The sequence below is a fragment of the Penicillium subrubescens genome (genome assembly GCF_028828155.1).
Source record: "Penicillium subrubescens strain IBT 31985 chromosome Unknown utg000007l_segment0_segment0, whole genome shotgun sequence".
NCBI classification, from domain to species: domain Eukaryota; kingdom Fungi; phylum Ascomycota; class Eurotiomycetes; order Eurotiales; family Aspergillaceae; genus Penicillium; species Penicillium subrubescens.
Genome location: NW_026643157.1, coordinates 886,729 through 905,512, shown reverse-complemented (window position 1 = coordinate 905,512; position 18,784 = coordinate 886,729). Strand labels below are relative to the sequence as shown.

At 52.0% G+C, this 18,784-nt stretch overlaps 7 protein-coding genes across 7 annotated transcripts; 5 read left to right on the top strand and 2 right to left on the bottom strand.

Moving 5' to 3' along the window:
• Positions 1 to 508: 508 nt before the first annotated feature.
• N7473_010091 (Zn(II)2Cys6 transcription factor domain-containing protein) lies at positions 509 to 2,676 on the bottom strand (the record flags this gene model as incomplete). The annotated part of the gene is made up of 2 exons (XM_057156030.1): positions 509 to 1,989; positions 2,058 to 2,676. 2 exons carry the CDS (start codon positions 2,674 to 2,676, stop codon positions 509 to 511), a joined length of 2,100 nt encoding a protein of 699 aa, XP_057004685.1.
• Positions 2,677 to 4,037: 1,361 nt separating this feature from the next.
• N7473_010090 (U6 snRNA-associated Sm-like protein LSm7) lies at positions 4,038 to 4,584 on the top strand (the record flags this gene model as incomplete). The annotated part of the gene is made up of 3 exons (XM_057156029.1): positions 4,038 to 4,221; positions 4,324 to 4,395; positions 4,457 to 4,584. 3 exons carry the CDS (start codon positions 4,038 to 4,040, stop codon positions 4,582 to 4,584), a joined length of 384 nt encoding a protein of 127 aa, XP_057004684.1.
• Positions 4,585 to 5,004: 420 nt separating this feature from the next.
• Positions 5,005 to 8,945, bottom strand: N7473_010089 (uncharacterized protein). Its single transcript, XM_057156028.1, has 3 exons — positions 8,770 to 8,945; positions 6,065 to 8,701; positions 5,005 to 6,004 (listed from the first exon to the last, which is right to left on the bottom strand). The coding sequence occupies exons 2-3, from the start codon at positions 8,570 to 8,572 to the stop codon at positions 5,081 to 5,083; spliced, it is 3,432 nt and encodes a 1,143-aa protein (XP_057004683.1). The 5' UTR covers positions 8,573 to 8,701; positions 8,770 to 8,945; the 3' UTR covers positions 5,005 to 5,080.
• A 394-nt stretch (positions 8,946 to 9,339) lies between these two features.
• On the top strand, positions 9,340 to 11,691 carry N7473_010088 (CCAAT displacement transcription factor COY1; the record flags this gene model as incomplete). Its single annotated transcript, XM_057156027.1, has 2 exons — positions 9,340 to 9,463; positions 9,533 to 11,691. 2 exons carry the CDS (start codon positions 9,340 to 9,342, stop codon positions 11,689 to 11,691), a joined length of 2,283 nt encoding a protein of 760 aa, XP_057004682.1.
• Positions 11,692 to 14,120: 2,429 nt separating this feature from the next.
• N7473_010087 (uncharacterized protein) lies at positions 14,121 to 14,937 on the top strand (the record flags this gene model as incomplete). Its single annotated transcript, XM_057156026.1, has 2 exons — positions 14,121 to 14,384; positions 14,446 to 14,937. The coding sequence occupies 2 exons, from the start codon at positions 14,121 to 14,123 to the stop codon at positions 14,935 to 14,937; spliced, it is 756 nt and encodes a 251-aa protein (XP_057004681.1).
• A 395-nt stretch (positions 14,938 to 15,332) lies between these two features.
• On the top strand, positions 15,333 to 16,984 carry N7473_010086 (rRNA 2'-O-methyltransferase fibrillarin family protein). Its single transcript, XM_057156025.1, has 3 exons — positions 15,333 to 15,657; positions 15,820 to 16,004; positions 16,083 to 16,984. The coding sequence occupies exons 1-3, from the start codon at positions 15,576 to 15,578 to the stop codon at positions 16,791 to 16,793; spliced, it is 978 nt and encodes a 325-aa protein (XP_057004680.1). The 5' UTR covers positions 15,333 to 15,575; the 3' UTR covers positions 16,794 to 16,984.
• A 776-nt stretch (positions 16,985 to 17,760) lies between these two features.
• On the top strand, positions 17,761 to 18,729 carry N7473_010085 (SDR family oxidoreductase; the record flags this gene model as incomplete). Its single annotated transcript, XM_057156024.1, has 1 exon — positions 17,761 to 18,729. One exon carries the CDS (start codon positions 17,761 to 17,763, stop codon positions 18,727 to 18,729), a length of 969 nt encoding a protein of 322 aa, XP_057004679.1.
• Positions 18,730 to 18,784: the final 55 nt, after the last annotated feature.

The window sequence follows — 18,784 nt, the reverse complement described above, 5'->3', positions numbered from 1 at the left end:
ACCATCCCACACGGAACATATTCCATTCCTCAATGGTTCACAATTGGTCAGCATGCTCTAAGCACCCCAGTGGGGCAGGAATCGGTAAATGTCTATCCGAAGATTGGACAGAAGCATTGACTTCCGACGGATACCGAAAGCAAATGATTAGGGCTGGGAGTTGCTATATCCGATGCAAATGCGGAGGGTTGAAGAGATCCGGGGTAGACAGAAATTACAACTGCCGAGAATATGTAGGTGGAATGGGACTAGAATCAGTTGATCTTGAACAATGATACAGTCGTTATATCCACTCATAGCAACTAAACACAAGTCAAACAAAAACAAGAGAACCCAATCATGGATATAGGATAATAGAATATGTACGCTCGAACGAGAACCTCGTAACTCCCCCAGACCCATTCCCGTTTCGCCATCGCTCACTGCTATACAACCAAGGAAAAAATCATGCCATAGTATGGGGTTAAAAACATGAAACCACATCAATAGTACACACAGACCGAGTCATTCAAGCCTGCACCATGCGTCGCTCATGGTCTCGGTCCCGGTCGCGATCTCGCTCGCGTTGTTCACGTTCACGTTCACGTTCGCGTTCGCGTTCGCGCTCACGCTCACGCTCACGCTCCCTATCTCGATCCACATCTCGCTCCTTATGAGCATTCGCCTGACTTTCTCCAGCACGCTCAGCACCACGTTCCTTCTCCTGCACAGCAGCCGCCACTCGCGCGTGGTGATCCACCGTATCCAGAATAGCCTGCATCAACCGCTGATTCGCATCGGGATCATCATCCTCCGCATGTCGAGGCGGGGCCCCATGGTGCTGCTGTCCACGACCACCACCCTCCGTCTCGCTCATGGCACGGCGGGGTGATTTCTCTGATGTAGGGAGGCCCATAGACGCGCCGGAGCCGGGGCCAATGTGGGGCGCGCCAGGCGCAGATTCGCGGCGATTATGCTGGGAGTATTGCGGGTCGCTGGGGGTCTCGGAGGGTCGGGCTGGACGGTCTAGGCGTCCGTAGCGCTCTCGTTCAGCGGAGATTGGGGCGCCCGGAGAGGGCACGAGGCCGGGTAGGTTTAACGGTGGGAGGCGGTCTTCTTCCATGCGCTCGTGAGATTTGCGGATTTCTCGGAGCTCGCGGGGTGCGGATGGATTCCATGCGGCTCGAAGCTCGTCTTCTTTAACGTCGCGCCAAGAGCATTTAGCGTGCTTCTTAGTGCAGCCCATGCAGGCGGTCAGATTCTTGAGGCAGTCCATGTGAAGTCGACGGCATCGGTCGCAGGGTGGGTTGACCCGCTCGCCGCGCTGAAGCTCCTCCATCCGTGCGACCATCTCCAGCTTGAATGGTCCCCCGTCATCCTTTTCCTGCGGGGTGGTCTTCGGAGGGGGCAGCAGTGAGGACGGGGTTCCAGGGATAGCCACTGGTGTCGAATTGTTGTTGGTAATGTTGGGACTGTTGGTGTTTCCGCTACCACTGCCGCTACCACTGCCGCTAGCGCTGGCGCTGCCGTTGTTGTTATTCGTGTTACTATTCCAGATGCTATATTCCGCTGGGTCCGAGCCTTGAGGTCGAGGTCGAGGCTGAATCGGATTGGTTGTGCCGGTGACTTCGTCATAGCCACGAGCTTGGCGGTCTGCCGTGGTAAAGAACTTCTTCATTAGGTCTGCTCTCGTTGTGGGCGAGGCCCCTTTGATAGAAGTTCCATTGATAATGGTAATATTCTCCGTATTGGAATGGGAGAACATGAACTGCGACGGGAGCGGAGCCTCTTCTGACTCGTTCTCAGGCCGGTTCGCATTGACCGCGACAAATCCCGATGGCGAGGCAATGGACTGGCCATTGGCAGGACCGGGGGCTTTGATATCACGCCACACATCGGCAGCAGCAGCGCGCGTTTGCGCATTGAGAGAGGCATCGTTTTCGCGACGGCTGACAATTGCGGTGCGGCGGTTCTTCAGACGGTAGCTAAGCTGACGGGCTCGAGCGGAGACTGGGAAAGGAGACAAATTAGGCACTGAAGAAGGAATGAAAGCTGATGACAGCTGAATATTTGCTTACCTTGATCAGCCATCTGAATAATTTGTTGAAGATTCTTCTCCAAAATCTCCAGCGCGCCCAACTCCTTCTCCTCATCTTCGATAATCGGCTGTGGAGGGATCATCTTCTGCGGCATGCCTGACGCAATCAGCACAAAGTCCTCCTCACTAATCTCTACCCGACACTGCTTGGTATAGAACTGGCAGACCCGCACACCATTACGAGACTTTTCCAAATTGAACTGCTCGGGCTTGTTCTTGGCAAACTCGACCACATCCAACCAAGTCACCGTGGGACCGTCCTTGCCATGCGACTTGAGTACGCGCGGGGGTCCATCGAACAAGCGCTCAAAGCGCTTGATGAGAATGGGACCCAGCGGACATGCGCCCAGGTTTCCGGCGATACTTTCATGGCGATGAAGTACTCCGTCGTATTCGCCTATCAAGTGGATGATCGCGGGCATGGTATCGTCCGGTGCGACTAGGGGAAGATTATCCGGGTATTGGCGCGCGAGATAGTTGATCTGAAGGTGATTGGAGTGTGTTTTTGGCATCTTGGACTGGTGGGATTGCGGGTGGTCGCCTCCAGGAGACCGCGGCCGTTTGTTTGACGGTTCCACCGTCATGGGGCGGGGCTCCATTGTGGAATTGATTGTAGGGTATAGCGGAATACAGGAGAGGAGGTCTTGTAATCCGGATAGATATATATTGGTCGTGTGAGATGTTTCAGACACCAGATGGAAGATAGAGGGATGAAAAGGCTAGGCTTATGGAGCGGCCAGGCTGGGGGAGGTGAGCGGCGAGGGTTGTCAAGATACCGGGCGGAAGACTGAATGCGCGGGTTGAACCGCTGGGGGAGAGGGCGATCGAGCGGACAGACTCAAGTCCATGAATGGTTTCCGGGAGGATAATTAGGGAGAGGAGCAGAGGGAATAGGAGGAGGAGTGAGCAGGGCAGTTGATGAGAGGAAGAGGGAGGGAGGAAAACGTGCAGCAGGGCAGCCGGAACCGAGTGGATTTGACTGGGGGCGAGACAAGCGCCAGGCGGACAGGAAAGGGACGGGAATAGTTACTGTACCTGGTACCTCGACCCCGAAAGGTAGACTATTAATACTAATCCTAATATTTTAGATAGGTTTAAGTGGACTCTATCTAGTGTCATTTAATCTGTATTCTCTACTCCGTAAATAACTATCGTCTATAAACTATCCAATTAGTCCATGTCTGTTAGCAAATCCCGCGACTCCTCCATCGTACACTGTACGTTATCTCCGTATACCATACGCAGTCCCGTTACAGCCTCGTGACCAGCGGAGTCCCGCCGCCTCTCCGCTGGCGACATTATTCTGGGTGCGCTGGCATCCTCTCCGCCCTTTTGGCCTCTCTCTTTTCATCGGGGCGATAGGACATTCAACAACACAATCATAATCTACATTGAGAAATCAAGGATGCCTAGTTTAGTTTGACTCCATAATAGATTCATGGGCCCATTCGCCGATCCAGAAAATAAGCCTTGTACTTTCAGCCTTAGTGGGGAGGGTCGTTTCGTGGATGCCTGGAGGCTATGACCGCGTGGGAAGAATCGTGGAATGATGATTAAGGAGGATTTCCGCCTAGGAGGGTGGGAAATGGTAAGAATGGTAATATTACCAAAGATACGGTACCAGCGGGATCTCGGAGTCTCTTTCACAACTCAACAGTCCGCCCGCTGCCTTTTTGCCAATACCAAAACCAGACACCTCAGGTCAACTGCCCGCTGAAAATTAATCCCTCATACTTTGGGCTCCCCCTTCAAACTCCCCTACCAAATACCCAACCACATCATACACGACTTATCATAACAAACCCAAATCCACCACTCATCATCCACCAAAGCTCATCCACCCATTCACCGTGCACTAAACCCGGTACCCGAGCTCTTTTTGCAGGTCCCAAGCTACCTTGCGACCCTAGCCCCTCCCTTCTCTTCTAACCCTTTCCCACTCTCTCTCACCGCTCTCGTCATGTCTGAACGAGGCTCGTTCCGCGGCGGTCGCGGCGGCGGCGGCGGTGGCCGTGGCGGTCGCCAGCAGCAGAAAACTGGCGGCGGTGCCGCTCAGCAAGAGAAGCCAAAGAAGGAGAATATCCTTGATCTGGGCAAATATATGGACAAGGAGGTCCAAGTCAAGTTCAATGGTGGTCGTGAAGGTGAGATTCTCTCTGATTTGTCCATTTTTCCCGGCAGAGTAGTGTTCCTGGTGGGAAAGGCTCTATATAAGATTGTGTTTTGCTGATCCTTGTTCCCACTAGTCACCGGTACCCTCAAGGGTTATGACCAGCTTATGAATCTCGTCTTGGATGATGTCAAGGAGACGATGCGCGGTAGGGATTCGTCTTTTCATTCTACTTTCTACGAGATCACGCAGCTAATAATGTCATCCAGATGATGCGGGTAACTCAACCACGCGCTCCCTGGGCCTGATCGTTGCCCGTGGCACTCTGATTGTCCTCATTTCGCCTGCTGATGGCAGTGAGGAGATTGCCAACCCCTTCGTGCAGGCGGAGGAGTAAATGATGGTTTAAAGCCACAATTTCACCTCTAGGATTGCTTGCCTGGGCCAGGCCACCCAGTTGTGCTGGGCAATGCAGGCAGAAGGCGCTGTGAAGAGGCTCCGAAATCCCTCTCATGGCACCTCAAGAGATATATCCAAATATCCAAATCCAAAAAATCTTAATCTGATAGACCCGGACTGTCTAGCCGAGGCGGCAGTCGATGCTCATTGGAGCTACGAAGGGAACGAATGCAATGTGATGGGTTTTCTTTTTGTCTTTTTCTTCCTTACCTGAATCTTTCCATCTTGAGCTTGATAGAATAGCCCAACTTGTTGGAACCGTACCACAGTCATGGAGAGAAACAGTAGAATCTTATCCATCTACTCCGAGAAACCAAAACATTGAAAAGATTAAGTGAAAACCATCAAATTCGAAATCGTAACATTGCGCTAGGTATCATAAATGCAAACGCCAAGAACGGGCCACAGAGCCCTATACACGGTCGTACATAGTACTACACAGTAGGGCTCACCACATCACCAAAGTCACTATCCTCCCCAGCAGTAATCACATCACCACCAGCAGACACACCCGCCTCGGTCTTACTAGCGCCCTTCAACCGCCTCAAACCCTCACCATCCTCCACCCAAGGCCCCGCCTTCTCCATACTATCCGTATACTGCACACTGACCCGCAGATTCAAGCCCGCACTCAACGCCCGCTCAATCCGCGCCTCCCGTGACTGCGAGACTAGCGTCCGGAACACCTGCACCAAGAATCCGCCGAGGATATCCACGCTCCAATCCTCGGGTACGAGCTCGAGGACCTCGCGGACGTCGAACCAGGCTCCGAATCGGGCGAGGAGGTCGCTTGTGCGTTCGATGCGTTCTGTTAGATCTTGAATTTGTAGGAATTCGTCTAGTAGGTGTCGGAACAGCGTGGTCTGCAGGTCGTGCCCGGCTAGTTCAGGCTGTGTTCCACCTGAGGTGGTGGTGCTGCGTGGTCCGCCGAAGAGACAGTAGCGGATGGCGGAGTCGTAGTCGCCTAGTCCGTGGGTGAGGAGGCGGAGGGCTGCGCGGTGGTGGCCCTGTAGGCCGTCGAGGATGATGCTCTCGGAGACGAGGTTATCCTGGTACGGCTCAATGCGGGCGAGCACGTTGGGGATGGAGTAGGTGATACCGGAGGGGAGCGCAGTTGTAGAGAATTGAGTGCCCGAGGTGCCACTGAGGAGCTGCAGAAGGCGCAGGCGGGACTGCCACCAGGGCTCGGCGGGCGTGTTTTCGGTGATGAAGTTGAGATAGGTTGGTTTGGGAGGGCGTAGCGCACGATAGGTCGAGTAGGATTCGGCGAGAGATTCCCTCGCCTCGAGAGAGGATTCGAGCACGGAAAGGACCTCGTCTAGGTAGTATGCAATGAGGTCGTCGGCGTATTGAGTGTACTGTGGACGAATCTGGTTAGCTATACTTTCTGAGAAGCCTGGCTAATACGCAAGACTCACGTGTTTAGTAAAGACTAGATGCTCCAGATAGACCTGGACGGCATTGGGAGCACGCTCCTTAAGCAAAGCCACCACATCAGCAGGCTCAAGCCTCACTCGACTAGAGTGGTCTGCAAAAACTTGGATACCAAGTGCAGGATTCCGCCCGGCAAGCCAGGAGCCATACTCTTCCACCAATTGGGCATCTTTGATCTTCACCAAATACTTGCGCATCTGCGCCTCAACGCCAGCACCAGTAACCTCTCCACCGGCATCAGATTCTCCGTCAATGATCCTTCGCCAGGTCTTGAGCACATTTCGTGACATCTTCTGGCTCTGGTATAGTCGGCTCAGAATGTAAAGCCGCCTGTACTGCTCCAGCAGGGCAACGGCTCGCTCGAAATTGCCCTTCCAATTATCGACTAGCTTGTTCAGCTCACTGCGTGTGGATGAAGCTCGCTGCTGGGCACTCAGATGTGCATCTTGCTCCAGAACGAGATGGAGCAGTGCAGCATCGGTGCTATCCAGGACGTATGTTTCATCGGGGATACTCCCGTAGCCTCGTTTTTGTTGCCACGAGAGAAGGAATCGCTTCACCATGTTGAGCACAGAGCTATGCACCTCGGTTGCATCACTCATCTGCTCAACTTGTTTCAGGTATTTTGCTGTAGTGTCTGCCAGGCCCGACTGTATCCAGATACCCTGTGGCCCCTGTAGCACCTCGCATCGAAGCAGTGGAATAAAGAGAAGGGCAAGCCGAGGGTCCAGATTACCCGACAAGAGAGCCCTTTCAGTATTCCTAATGGTGGGATCTGCACGGTGGTCCGCATGCATGGACAGAAGATCTCCATATAGCAGCAAGCTGGCTTTCTGTTTCACGTAACCCAGGCCAAGGAATTCGGTCTCAGTTTTGGGCTCGATATCCTGGATGGATACCATCAATTCCATGACAGCATCCCTCTGCAAAGTGATGCGTCCTTTGCTATCAACCTGCTGAGCCTTTTGCAGAGTATTCTCTAGTTGAATGACCAAAGGATTCTTAAGCAATCGCCAGACTTGTGAGCCTGACCACAGCACGAGACTGCTCCGCAGCTTTCCCAGTCCGCGGACAAACTTCGCTTCTTCGGCGTTGCGTTGGCTTTCCCAGTCGCGATCTGCTGACCCGGAATCTCCTTTCTTGGATCCCTCGGATTCAGTCAGCTCTTGGGACTCAAAGAGCTCTTTTTCTGTCTTTTGCTGCTCAATAGAGTCCTGGGTTCGAGGGTCCACGGTGGCAACATGGGGGGATAGTAAAGGTGTCTTGAGGCGGACCATTTGCAAAAGCTTTCCGATCTCATTTTGATCAAGATCGCTGGGACTGAGGGTGTGCCTCAAGCCGACTCGAGCAGACAGCACCTCATCCGATGAAGATGGGATGTCTAGCCACTTCTTGTGTCGTTCGATTTCTGCAGGATCGTCATCCCACCGTTGAATTTCCAGACGGGTTTGTTGCTTTCCATCCTCCCCGACATCGATCAAGGCGAGAACATATTCTTCTTTTGAATCGTCGTTTGGCTGCAGGGATTGGTCGTCTTCACCCGCATCAATCACAACTGACTTGGGATACCGGTGGAAGTTGATCGTTCCCCGAACAACCTCGCCGTCCATATCAACAAACAAACCCACTCCCGGTTCCGTTTCCTCTGTTCCAGTTACAAGAAGAAATTCAGACGGAGTCGGCGATACCACATGCGGCTGTAGTTGTTTCTGGGCTGGCTTTGGAGGTGGAAGTGGAGGCAGTGGCTTCACATTGTCCGACTCCGCTGCCTGTGCCTCCCGCTCGGGGCTTTTCGAGGTCTGCTGCTTAGAGCCTTCTTCCCCTTCGTCACGCTCTTCCGAGCTGGAACGACGGATGCTCCCAGTGGATGTGAAGGGGTCAGGCGTTCCCGAAGGTGATCGACTATGCCCCCGCTGTGCGTGCGGCTGAAGCATACCTACAAATGTATTCAGACTGCTGCTTCTACCATGCACATGAGGGTCCATTGGAGGCGAGCTCGGATAGGACGAAGAAGGCGATCGCTTCAGTGGAGTCTGTGGTGCCGCCGGGATGTCTTCCACATGGCCGGATTCGAAGACCTCGCTGGAGGAGGATATGGGAAACAGCGGAATCTTTTGTTGGTGCTCCACCTCTAGGAGCGAGTATGAATGGGTGTCGGCTGCACAGGCAATGGTACCTCTGCGCGCCGCAACCAAGCAACCGGGAAACTTGATCTGCTTGATGCGCCGAGCTCCTTCTCCTATCCGAATCAACATTATGCTGTTCTGCACGGCAATCATCACGACTGGGTCTTCCTCAGAAGCAGCATCTTGATTGAGATCCAAGCCACCGATCCAGCGGCAATGATTAACCTTGGTATTCCCAAACGCCGGGCTTAGCTCCGGTAGCATGTAGAACGTAACCATGCCATTGCAAAGAATGCAAGCTTTATTCACCGACGGCAAGATAACAATTTGTCGCACCCCTTGGGGGGTCGCTGTCGGAGGGCTCATTCTGAAATGGGATAGGCAGTCGAGATGCTAGGATAAAGATAGGTTCGCTCGAGTCGTCATCCGAAGTCGCTGGAAGGCAGACAAAGTGCAGGACTTCCGCTGCAGAGGTACCAATATACAGGTTTCCATCTATATCATTTCAGATTAGCAAACTAGGCGTTGTAAATAGATCCCGGCAGCAACCGCGGATAGCTTACCCCAGTACTCGACGCAGGTGATGTAAACGTCCGAGCTATCGTCCGTCGCCAGCGGGACGTCATCAAATAGTGAACGCAAGACATAAGGTTCTGATCCGGGAGGACCGATCCTCCGCCTCTTTCGAGGACCGACTCCATCATCTGAAGCCATGCTGGCTAGCTTCCAAGTGATCTCCCCACTCGCATTGGAGAGGGATGGGGTGAAGGCGGTCAGTGATGGACTTGGGGCCAAAGCTTCAGGGGCCGCTAAATCAGGAACAGCTGGTGCCTCGGGAACCACGGCTGTCAAGGGGAACACTTGTACACTACTTAGGGAGTGTCGATATCAGAAATACACACCAGATTCTCTCAAATAAGCACCTGAGCAGTGATTGCAGAAACTACCTATTCAATCAACTGTTCTCATCTCTGTTTCCTGATCTAATCCCATCTCTATACAACACGGAACAACAATCAGCCGCGCCGCGCCGCGTGTCCAGTTCTAGCTTCTCCGCGCAATCTCCCTGCCCTGGCGGATTGCGCTCTCGGTGTGGGGTGATTGTGTAAGGCTTCTTGGGTTGAACGCTGGACATGGATTCCTTCGCCATAACAGAGGGCCTTGCTGCCCAGGATCGACAAGATGACGCACCAGAAGTCTCCAGCAAATTGTCTGAAGAGACCAACAAGTTCCAGCGCGCCATTGCAGCCTGGCGAGGTAAATAATAGCCAACTGGCCGGGCTGGAATTATGCTAGTCATTTGATAACTGACATTCGTCTTTACAGGAATTGATCTGGCTAGCACCATTGCCAAACTTGATACCACCGCTTCGGACATTGTTTCGCATCAACGGGATGCGCTCGTACAGAGAAAGGAGCTGGCCCAGAAGACCAAGGATTTCAAGAAGCTGGAGGATGAAGCCAAGCTCTCGGAATACAAGGGGTTGCTCAAGGCCTACCAATCTTTTATCGACCTTTTGACCAACCAAGGGAAAGCGTCGTCATCCTCGTTCCTCCAACTTTACTCGTCCTTGTCCGAAGCGCCAGACCCTTACCCTCTACTCGAAGCATCCGTCGATTCTCTCGTTCTATCTGAAGATACAGTTCCAAAACTTACTTCGGAAAGGAATCAATTGCAGCAATCTGTCGACCGTCTCACGAAGCAGCAGGAGGAGACTGAGAAACGTCTTCAGGAGGAGCGCGCCGCGAGAAAGAAGCTCGAAGAGAACCAAGAATCAAAAGCCAAAGAAATTGAGGCGTCTTGGGATGCGGTGCTGAAAGAGAAGACCAGTAACTGGGAGGCCAAGGAGAAGAGCTTGGAGGAGAAGGTTGAGAATCAGGAACGATTGATTAAGGAGCTCAAGGCTAGCTACGAGGTCTCTCAGCGTCTAGGTGGTGGCCAGGATGAAGATACAGAAGACGCCCGTAGCGGTGCTACTGCTGCGGAGCTGGAGCTCGTCTCTGCCGATCTGGAGAAGACCAGCTTGAGATTGGCTGATATGGAGGCGCGGAACGAGCAGCTCCGGCTAGAGTTGGCGCAGGCCGTATCACACTCGACCTCTGGCCAGTCTACCTCTGTCGAGGATGACCCTAGTTATCAACGCTTGCAGTCGGAGAACTCTGTTTTGCTACGAAAACTGGATGCTGCGCGTTACGACAAGGATTCGACCCGACATACCTGGGAGGCCAAGCTCCTCCAAGCGGAACGGAATGCCTCAAAGTCTGTTGCTGAGAGGGACGAGTTGCGCTCGCGTCTTGAAAAGGTTGCTGACTACGATGATATTCGCCGGGAGTTGGAAATGATCAAGTCGATTGAGTTTGCCACGGGTGATGATGAGGATGCCGGTGAGACAGCGGCGACGACTGAAGATAATATCACTGGCACCAATGGTGCTGCTACCACAAAATCAACCAATAAAAGCTCTCTGGAGCAACTGCTGATGGCTCGCAACAAGAAATTGACGGACGAGCTTGCTGTTCTACGGGTCTCAACTCGCGACCTCCAGGACCAGCTAGAATCTCTACGCGGTGAGCTTTCGACCACCAAGAAAGAACTTGATAAGTCGCGGGGTCTTTCTACTACGTTAGAGAATGATCTTCTCCGCGTGCAAGAGGAGGCTGCCAATGCATTCCCATCGTCAGCAATGTCTGTTGCCGGCACTTATACTTCGAGGTATCCACATTCGGCACGACGAAGCGGGGCGGTATCACCAACTTCGTCCATAATCTCTGGCTTTGACCAGAGTACCGCTTCTGCCAACACTATGGAAGCCATTCGTGCCGGGGAGGCAGTGGGCGGTGGCTCCGGCCTTCTGCCCATGATCCAGGCCCAGCGTGACCGTTTTAAGAAGAAAAATGCTGAGCTTGAAGAGGAGCTCTCTAAGATGTATAGCACTGTCAAATCTCTTCGACAGGAAGTTTCAACACTTCAAAAGGACAACTTGAGTCTCTACGAGAAGACTCGCTACGTATCCACGTACAACCGAGGTCAGGGGGCATCTACGTCAGCTTCCTCGTTCGCCAATGCTCCTAGCTCAGCATCCATCTATTCTTCTGGAGATGCGCCGGACCGGTACCAATCAGCATACGAGGCCCGCATCTCACCATTTGCTCAATTCCGAGGTCGTGAATCCACCCGTGCTTACAAGCGCATGACCCTTCCAGAGCGGATCGTGTTCTCGCTCACCCGCATAATCCTGGCAAACCGGACTAGTCGAAATTTGTTCGCGGGCTACTGCTTTGCTCTGCACATTCTCCTTTTCATCATTTTGTATATGATGAGCACGACGGAGATTGAAAAGCACAGTGCCATGAGTGCCGTTGGTAGTGCCGCTGCTGCCGCATATGGTAGCAGCGGCGGAACAGGGTTTGGCAACATTGGAAGTGGTAGTGGTCAGCTACATGGGGATGATTGGCAGCAAGAAGGATTCAATCAGGCCAGCTGAAACGTCTCCGAGGAGTCTGATGATTGAGTAGGATTCGTGATGTGACCATCGACCATCACCTGCCCTTCCTCGTCATTTTTGAGATGAAGAATACTTGTTATGCTTGAACAGCGAGGGTCTTGGCGTTACTATCTTGTTTCTAATTTCGTCCATCGGGATGGATTTTTTTTCTCCTGATTGATCATCAATTCCGGCGTTTCTTGGGTGAGCGGGCCTCTCCTCTGGCAAGGATGGCCCACAGCAGATACTTGCTGCATGCTTTGTTGTTTCATGGGCTCCTAGTCAACACCTGTACAGTCATTTAGGACCTAGGAAACGAACTTTGGTTTCTATTCTTGTCAATTGAATGGAGAGGGGAGTCTAGCAGTCTGACTTGCCAAATTGATGACCCGGATATCACGGAAGGGTCTTGCTATTATAAGGAAGCGGGGTCTGTAGATAAATTAAGACCTGTGATGAGATAGAACTCTCGACCTGATCATGCGTACATAACACTTCGTCCTCGGAGGAGGCATCCATAACAGGATAGAGGAGTTCCTGGCGGATCTCGAAGCTAGTTACATGTAAGTCTAACTCGATTTTGGCATCGTCTGCTTAGAGCTATCAGATATGATTAGGTCTTGGCTCCGTGTGTTCTTCCTCGCCATCCTATGTTGATAATAGTGTAGCGCCTTCAAAGATTGAAACTAGCCAGATTGGGGAAACTAGAATTATCTGTTTCGTTTTGTCTTACTCGAGATCGTTTTTGGAAGGTCTTTGACGAGACCTCTGGATATCTTCTCAAGTGTAAGTTAATCATGGAGGGATTGGAGGCACTACTATATCCATTCATTGATTTCATGTCAAGAGTTAACCTCTTAAGAACAATTCAGTCGAGCACACTACCTACCCGAATCTTCTAGGAGACTAAGTCTGTGACAACGATGGTTATCTTTTCCTCTCCTTTCATGTTGTAAGCACTAAAAAATGAGAGAGGTAGCTACCTTTTTTGTTCGATTATAGACTCGGAGACTGACCCGCCAGAGAAAGAGGAGCGTCCTTGACTAGACAGCTTAGGTCGATGGACCAAAATAGCGACAGAGTAACAATTAACGGATGACCTTAGGCTAGCCTCGGATGAGAGATTTCGAGAAGTACAGCATCGACCAAGTTTAGTTCGACTAATTGTCTAATCTTCCTTCCAAACACATGCTCGAAATTGCGGATGTGTCCATGGATTGAGTATAGTCTCATAACGTGTGTCTCCGCATCCATTCTATACATATCTCCCGCCTATTCTTATCGACACCGATCGGTTAAACCAACCCGACTTCGGTCCCGAGCGGGTCACTCTAAATAAAGACAGCTTTAATTGTGGCGACCTTGAAAGGAATTGGATAGGTAAGAGCTAAGATAGTGCTGACTACTTCGTACTCGTACGCGCCCTTAAGTTGCGAAAGGAAAGCCACACTGTGGAGGGAGTAAGCCCCCTCTTTTGTATGGCCCAGCCCCGCCCAACCTCCCCCGCAGAATGGCAGATGGCTGGGTTTCTCTGAAGATTCGATATTTGCCTGAAGAATGTCATTTTTCTCGTAACTAATGCTGCTTCAGCTGCGTCCAATGAATCTAATATTTCCAACCAAGCCAGATCCCTCCCAACCGCCCTCGTTTGACAGGGGAGGTCATCCTGGATCCTTCATGTCTGCAGACTAACCCAACGGAGCAATCACACTGCATATCCAACCGCCCATCACACACATGGTGAGCCTCTTTTAAGCAGGCTTGATTTATTAATAGCCCCCGACCGGAGAATTCCCTGGTAGGCCATCTCACATCTCACTCCCCCTCCTCCTCTCGTCGCATTGGCCTCTGGCAAACCGGAAAAGCTCCTTGAGCTTGCCGCCCATTCAAAGGCTGGTGTTTTGCTTAGCGCGTTGCAATCTCGGTGTAGCCAAAGTTGTTTGGGCGCAACAACGAATGACATCGTACAGAGGCTGGCAAAGAAAGCCCTCGGCGCCTCCCCGGGCCAATGACTGGGCTTAGTCCCCCTTCGAATCCCTGCTAGTACCTGCAGCCTGCATTCGATTTCCTTTCGTTTTTTTATAGACTTGGTCCATTTGTTTCGAGTTAGACGGGTGTTACTATCTTTGATCTATGGTTGTCGAAGCGGAGATTATTGCAATCAAAGCCGACTCTATATGTACCCTCCACTGCCGAATTCATCATCTTTTCATGTCAATCCCTCTTACTCTTACTCCCCCAGTTGTCGTTCCTTTTCCTTCTTGTTCCTCATCTTTGTGTTTTGCCTGATTGCCAGCCTGGTGCTGTTATAGGGCCTTTGTTTAATTCCTTTCCTCTTAAAAACCTCGCCGGCGAAAGCTCACCACCTATCCACCTATCCACCTCCACTCAACCTACTCCTCCTGCCTCGGTACACAAGAGATCTAATTATGCGTCTCGCCCCAATTCTCCTCTCACTGGCGACAGTGTCACTGGCTGCCCCAGCGAACTTTTTCGACAATGCCTACGACTTCTCGGATGAGCTCTCCGACTTTTATTCCAAAGTCAGCCAGTATATCAGCCGCGTGAGGAAAAGCTCGACTCCATCAGCAACATGTGATATATCCAAGATCAAATTGCCCGCATTCGCCTCGGGCCTACCGGCTCCCAATGAGACAGTTCCAATATATGTGGCACTGGGACGGGGAACACAGGTAAGCATCACGAATTATCCTGCTAAAAAAGAAGACCCTGATGACTGACTATTCTGTCTAGAACTATACCTGTGCCGACTCTACATCTGCGTCTACTCCCAAGGCTATCGGTGCCGTCGCCAACCTGTACAATGCGACATGTTTGGCTGCCAACTACCCCGATCTTCTGGAGTTGCTCCCCAACATTGCCCTCAGTATTTCCCTGCCTACCAACGAGTATGCGACTTTCCCACCCGCCAACCTCGGACTGATGGGCCATCATTTCTTCACTGGTACCATTCCCGAGTTCAACCTCGACCTCACAGCCACCAAGCAGTTCGGCATTGCCATGACCAAGAAGGGTGGCCAGATTAATGCTCCCACAACTGCTGTCAAGGGCGAATATGGTGCGGTGCCTTGGCTGTACCTGTCGACAATTGATGGCACTGTTGGCAAGTACAAGGGCGTCTACCGTGTGGACACAGCTTCGGGCTCTCCACCTGACACTTGCGAGAAGATGCCATCTTCATTTCAAATCCAGTACTCTGCGAACTACTACTTCTTTGGGAATTAGATGGAATGGGCTTTTCTTTTCTTTTTTTCTGTACATAAGGGACTAGGTGGTGGACGGGTGGTTATTACTCTTGAGGATTACCAGGCTGGCCCATATATTAGTATTTATTTCCGGTCTCAAAAGGCTTACCCTTTGATGATCAAGGCGTTATGAAGGAGTCTCAGGAGCATTTCCTTCTCTGTCCTTAACCTTTAACCTATCTGCTTCAACTCTCGGGCTGTATTTCTTCTGACTGCAGGGTTCCTCAACACCACGTGATCCAACGTGACCTCGCTTTTTGGAGCGCAAACAGCCATGTCACGTGAGACCATCGGTCTGCTTTGCACTAACGCAATTTGGACTAGCGTCGTTCTGATTTTCTGAAAGATCCAGCACGGCGCAAAAAAATCTCGACCGATCAACGAGCAGCACCGGCTTTGACCCGCACGCGACTGAACCTTCACGGTCAATTTTTCAACAGCTGTTCGACTCAGTAACTCCAACTACTGTGTCACTTCTGCTCAATTTCGATCGACTCTTTCTTTTGAGGCCGATCTTCCATCAAATTTCATCCGTCCTTGGTCTGAGCACTCGGTAGCTCGACTCCAACCTCTTTCGACTCCCTTTTCCCTCGGAATTTTCCTTCACAACATCAAATAATGGCCTTCACTCCTCGTGGTCGCGGTGGTCCTCCCCGCGGTGGTCGTGGCGGCGCTCCTCGTGGCGGCGGCGGTGGTCGTGGTTAGTTTTTTTCAAGCTCATTGGAAAGTCACAGACAGGTCTGTATGGGTAGGCGATGAACGATGAGATCCTGCATCTTCTTTCGTTTGCCCGCATCGTGCCCGGTCTGTGCTTAGCTTCTAGATGTCCAGTTTGCTGACCGGGATTTTTCTCTCTTTTAAGGTGGATTCGGTGGTGGCCGCGGTGGTGGCTTCGGCGGTGGTGGCTTCAGCGGCGGTGGTCGTGGCCGTGGTGGAGGTGGTCGTGGTGGCCCTCCTGGCCGTGGAGGTCGTGGTGGTCCTCGCGGTGGCCGTGGTGGCCCTCGTGGTGGTGCCGCTGGTGCCCGTGGTGGTGCCCGGGTTATCATCGTGAGTATCCAAAGATGAATTCGCGGAGTTCCCTAAGCCTTTCAACCGCTGACCTTGAATTTTTTTTCACCTCAAAAGGAGAACCACCGTCACGCTGGTGTCTTCGTTGCCCGTGGTGGTAAGGAGGATCTGCTCGTCACCAAGAACCTGACCCCTGGTGAGGCTGTCTACGGCGAGAAGCGCATCTCCGTTGAGTCCCCTGCCGGTGATGACGGCGTTGTCACCAAGACCGAGTACCGTGTGTGGAACCCCTTCCGTTCCAAGCTGGCTGCTGGTATCCTGGGTGGTCTGGACAACATCTACATGAAGCCCGGTGCCAAGGTCCTCTACATTGGTGGTGCCAGCGGTACCTCCGTCTCTCACGTCGCTGATATTGTCGGCCCCACCGGTAATGTCTACGCTGTTGAGTTCTCTCACCGTTCTGGCCGTGACCTGATTGGCATGGCTACTCACCGTACCAACGTCATTCCCATTGTTGAGGATGCCCGTCACCCCCTCCGTTACCGCATGCTCGTCCCCATGGTTGATGTCATCTTCGCCGACGTTGCCCAGCCCGACCAGGCCCGTATTGTCGGTCTGAACGCTCACATGTTCCTCAAGGAGGGCGGTGGTGTTCTGATCTCCATCAAGGCCAGCTGTATCGACTCCACGGCCGCCGCTGAGGTTGTCTTCACCCGTGAGGTCCAGAAGATGCGCGAGGAGAAGATCAAGCCCAAGGAGCAGCTGACTCTCGAGCCCTTCGAGCGTGATCACTGCATTGTCGGTGGTATCTACTCTCGTGCTTCATAAAAAGGGTTTCTAATCTTCTCGCTGTTGTCATGTCTTCTTCATTTTCCCTTTCCCTGGTTCCATTTCACTTCCTCTCAGGCGTCTTGTGTTCCGCGATGTATCCAATGTTTCTCTTTTTCATTGTCTGTGTATGATTGCTTGCGTCACAAAATAGGTCTCAATTTTCTGGGAAAATGCACGCACTGAAATGATTCTCTTTCTAGTGTAGATCAGTAGATGAGTAGATGAAAACGGTCTGAATTACGTTGCATATCGCTTTGGGCTACACTAGTATATTGGCGCTCTGTGTTTAAAGCTCTCCTAAGGTATTTGTGTATATAGCAGTAGTTTCTCTTCTTCTCGTGGATTATCTACTCTTTCAAACATTCTTGCCATGTGCCTTGTTGCCAGCTTAGACTTGATTCGGTGTCAAGTGCTCGTCTTTAGCCAACGAAGCCTCCCTTGTCTCAACTTCCTAAGATATTACATTAAATTCGATTTAGCTCTTAGCTGACTTACCACTGAGACGTAGCTCTATTTTTCCACAGTGAAATGTCGCATTGGTGGTGTTCTCAACGATCTCGGACTTGCCCCGCGACGTTCTACACCAGCCCACTTGGTTCGGGTATCGGATTTCTTACCGATGCATCAGCCGACTATACTGCCAACCGAAATGACTCGGATATGCTGCGTGGGGGAGCGCCTAGGGGCCTAACATCAATTCAGAAGATATTATCTTATTGGTGGGATGCTATTCTTGACTTTGGATCCTTAAATCACGGAGCGTGGGGGAGGGAAGTGCTCCGCTGCAGTCCCGCGGGGTTCGTGATGCCAGCGACTATATAAGGTTGACAAAAAGGCTGCCAGGTTAGACCGAGTGCTACTCTATAATCTATCCACATCCTGCATTTGTCCGGTTACTTGATTGCATCTGACACTTGTATTGATACCCGCCACCGCTTCCAGACCCATCCCATCGCCTTCAATCATGTCGATTCTCATCACCGGCGCAGGAGGCTACGTTGGCCAAGAATTGGCCGCTGGTCTTCTTGCAACCACCCCAGACTCGACCACCGTGACCATCACCGATGTTGTTGAGCCAGAAGTCCCCGAATCCGCGACACAATACGCTAACCGCCTGACTTGTGTTCGCGCCGACCTGACCTCAACGAAAGAGGTGGACGAATTGATCAATGCCTCCCGTCCCTACGAGACCGTTTATATCTTGCATGGAATCATGTCCAGTGGCTCCGAGGCAAACTTCGAGCTGGGCATTCGAGTCAATCTCGACTCGACACGATACATTCTGGACCGTCTACGCGTGACAATGCCCGGCGTCAAGGTGGTCTTCACATCTTCATTGGCAGTCTATGGCTTAGCACCCCCAGGCTTTATTATTGACGAGACAAACTTCCCGCCTGTACCTTCGTCATCCTACGGATCACAGAAGCTCATTATCGAGACCCTGGTGACGGACTATTCTCGCCGCGGATTCATTGACGGACGCAGTGTGCGACTTCCCACTGTGACTGTTCGAGCTGGAAAGCCTACGCAGGCTGCCAGCAGCTTCGCCAGCGACATCATTCGGGAGCCTTTCCATGGCAAGAAGGTTATCCTTCCAGTGGGCAAGGAGACCGAGATGTGGATTTGCTCGCCACACACGATTATCAAGAACTTGATCCACGCGCGTACTGTGCCTAAGGAGGCATTTGGCGACTCGCGGTCTGTGAATCTGCCTGGGTTGAAGGTTAGCGTGCAGGAAATGCTGGATGCATTGGAGGCAATTGGTGGTAAAGAGCGACGGGCGCTCGTTGAGGAGAAGTACGATGCTGCCACGGACAAGATCGTGCAGTCGTGGACCCCTCAATTCTCCACTGATCACGCATTCCAGCTTGGATTCCATGCGGATATTTCTATGACGGAGAATATTAAGCACTTTGCTAGTAAATTTGTATGATAGAGACGGACGGAGCAGGATAGGGCGACTTCGGAGCCAATCATAGAACCCAATA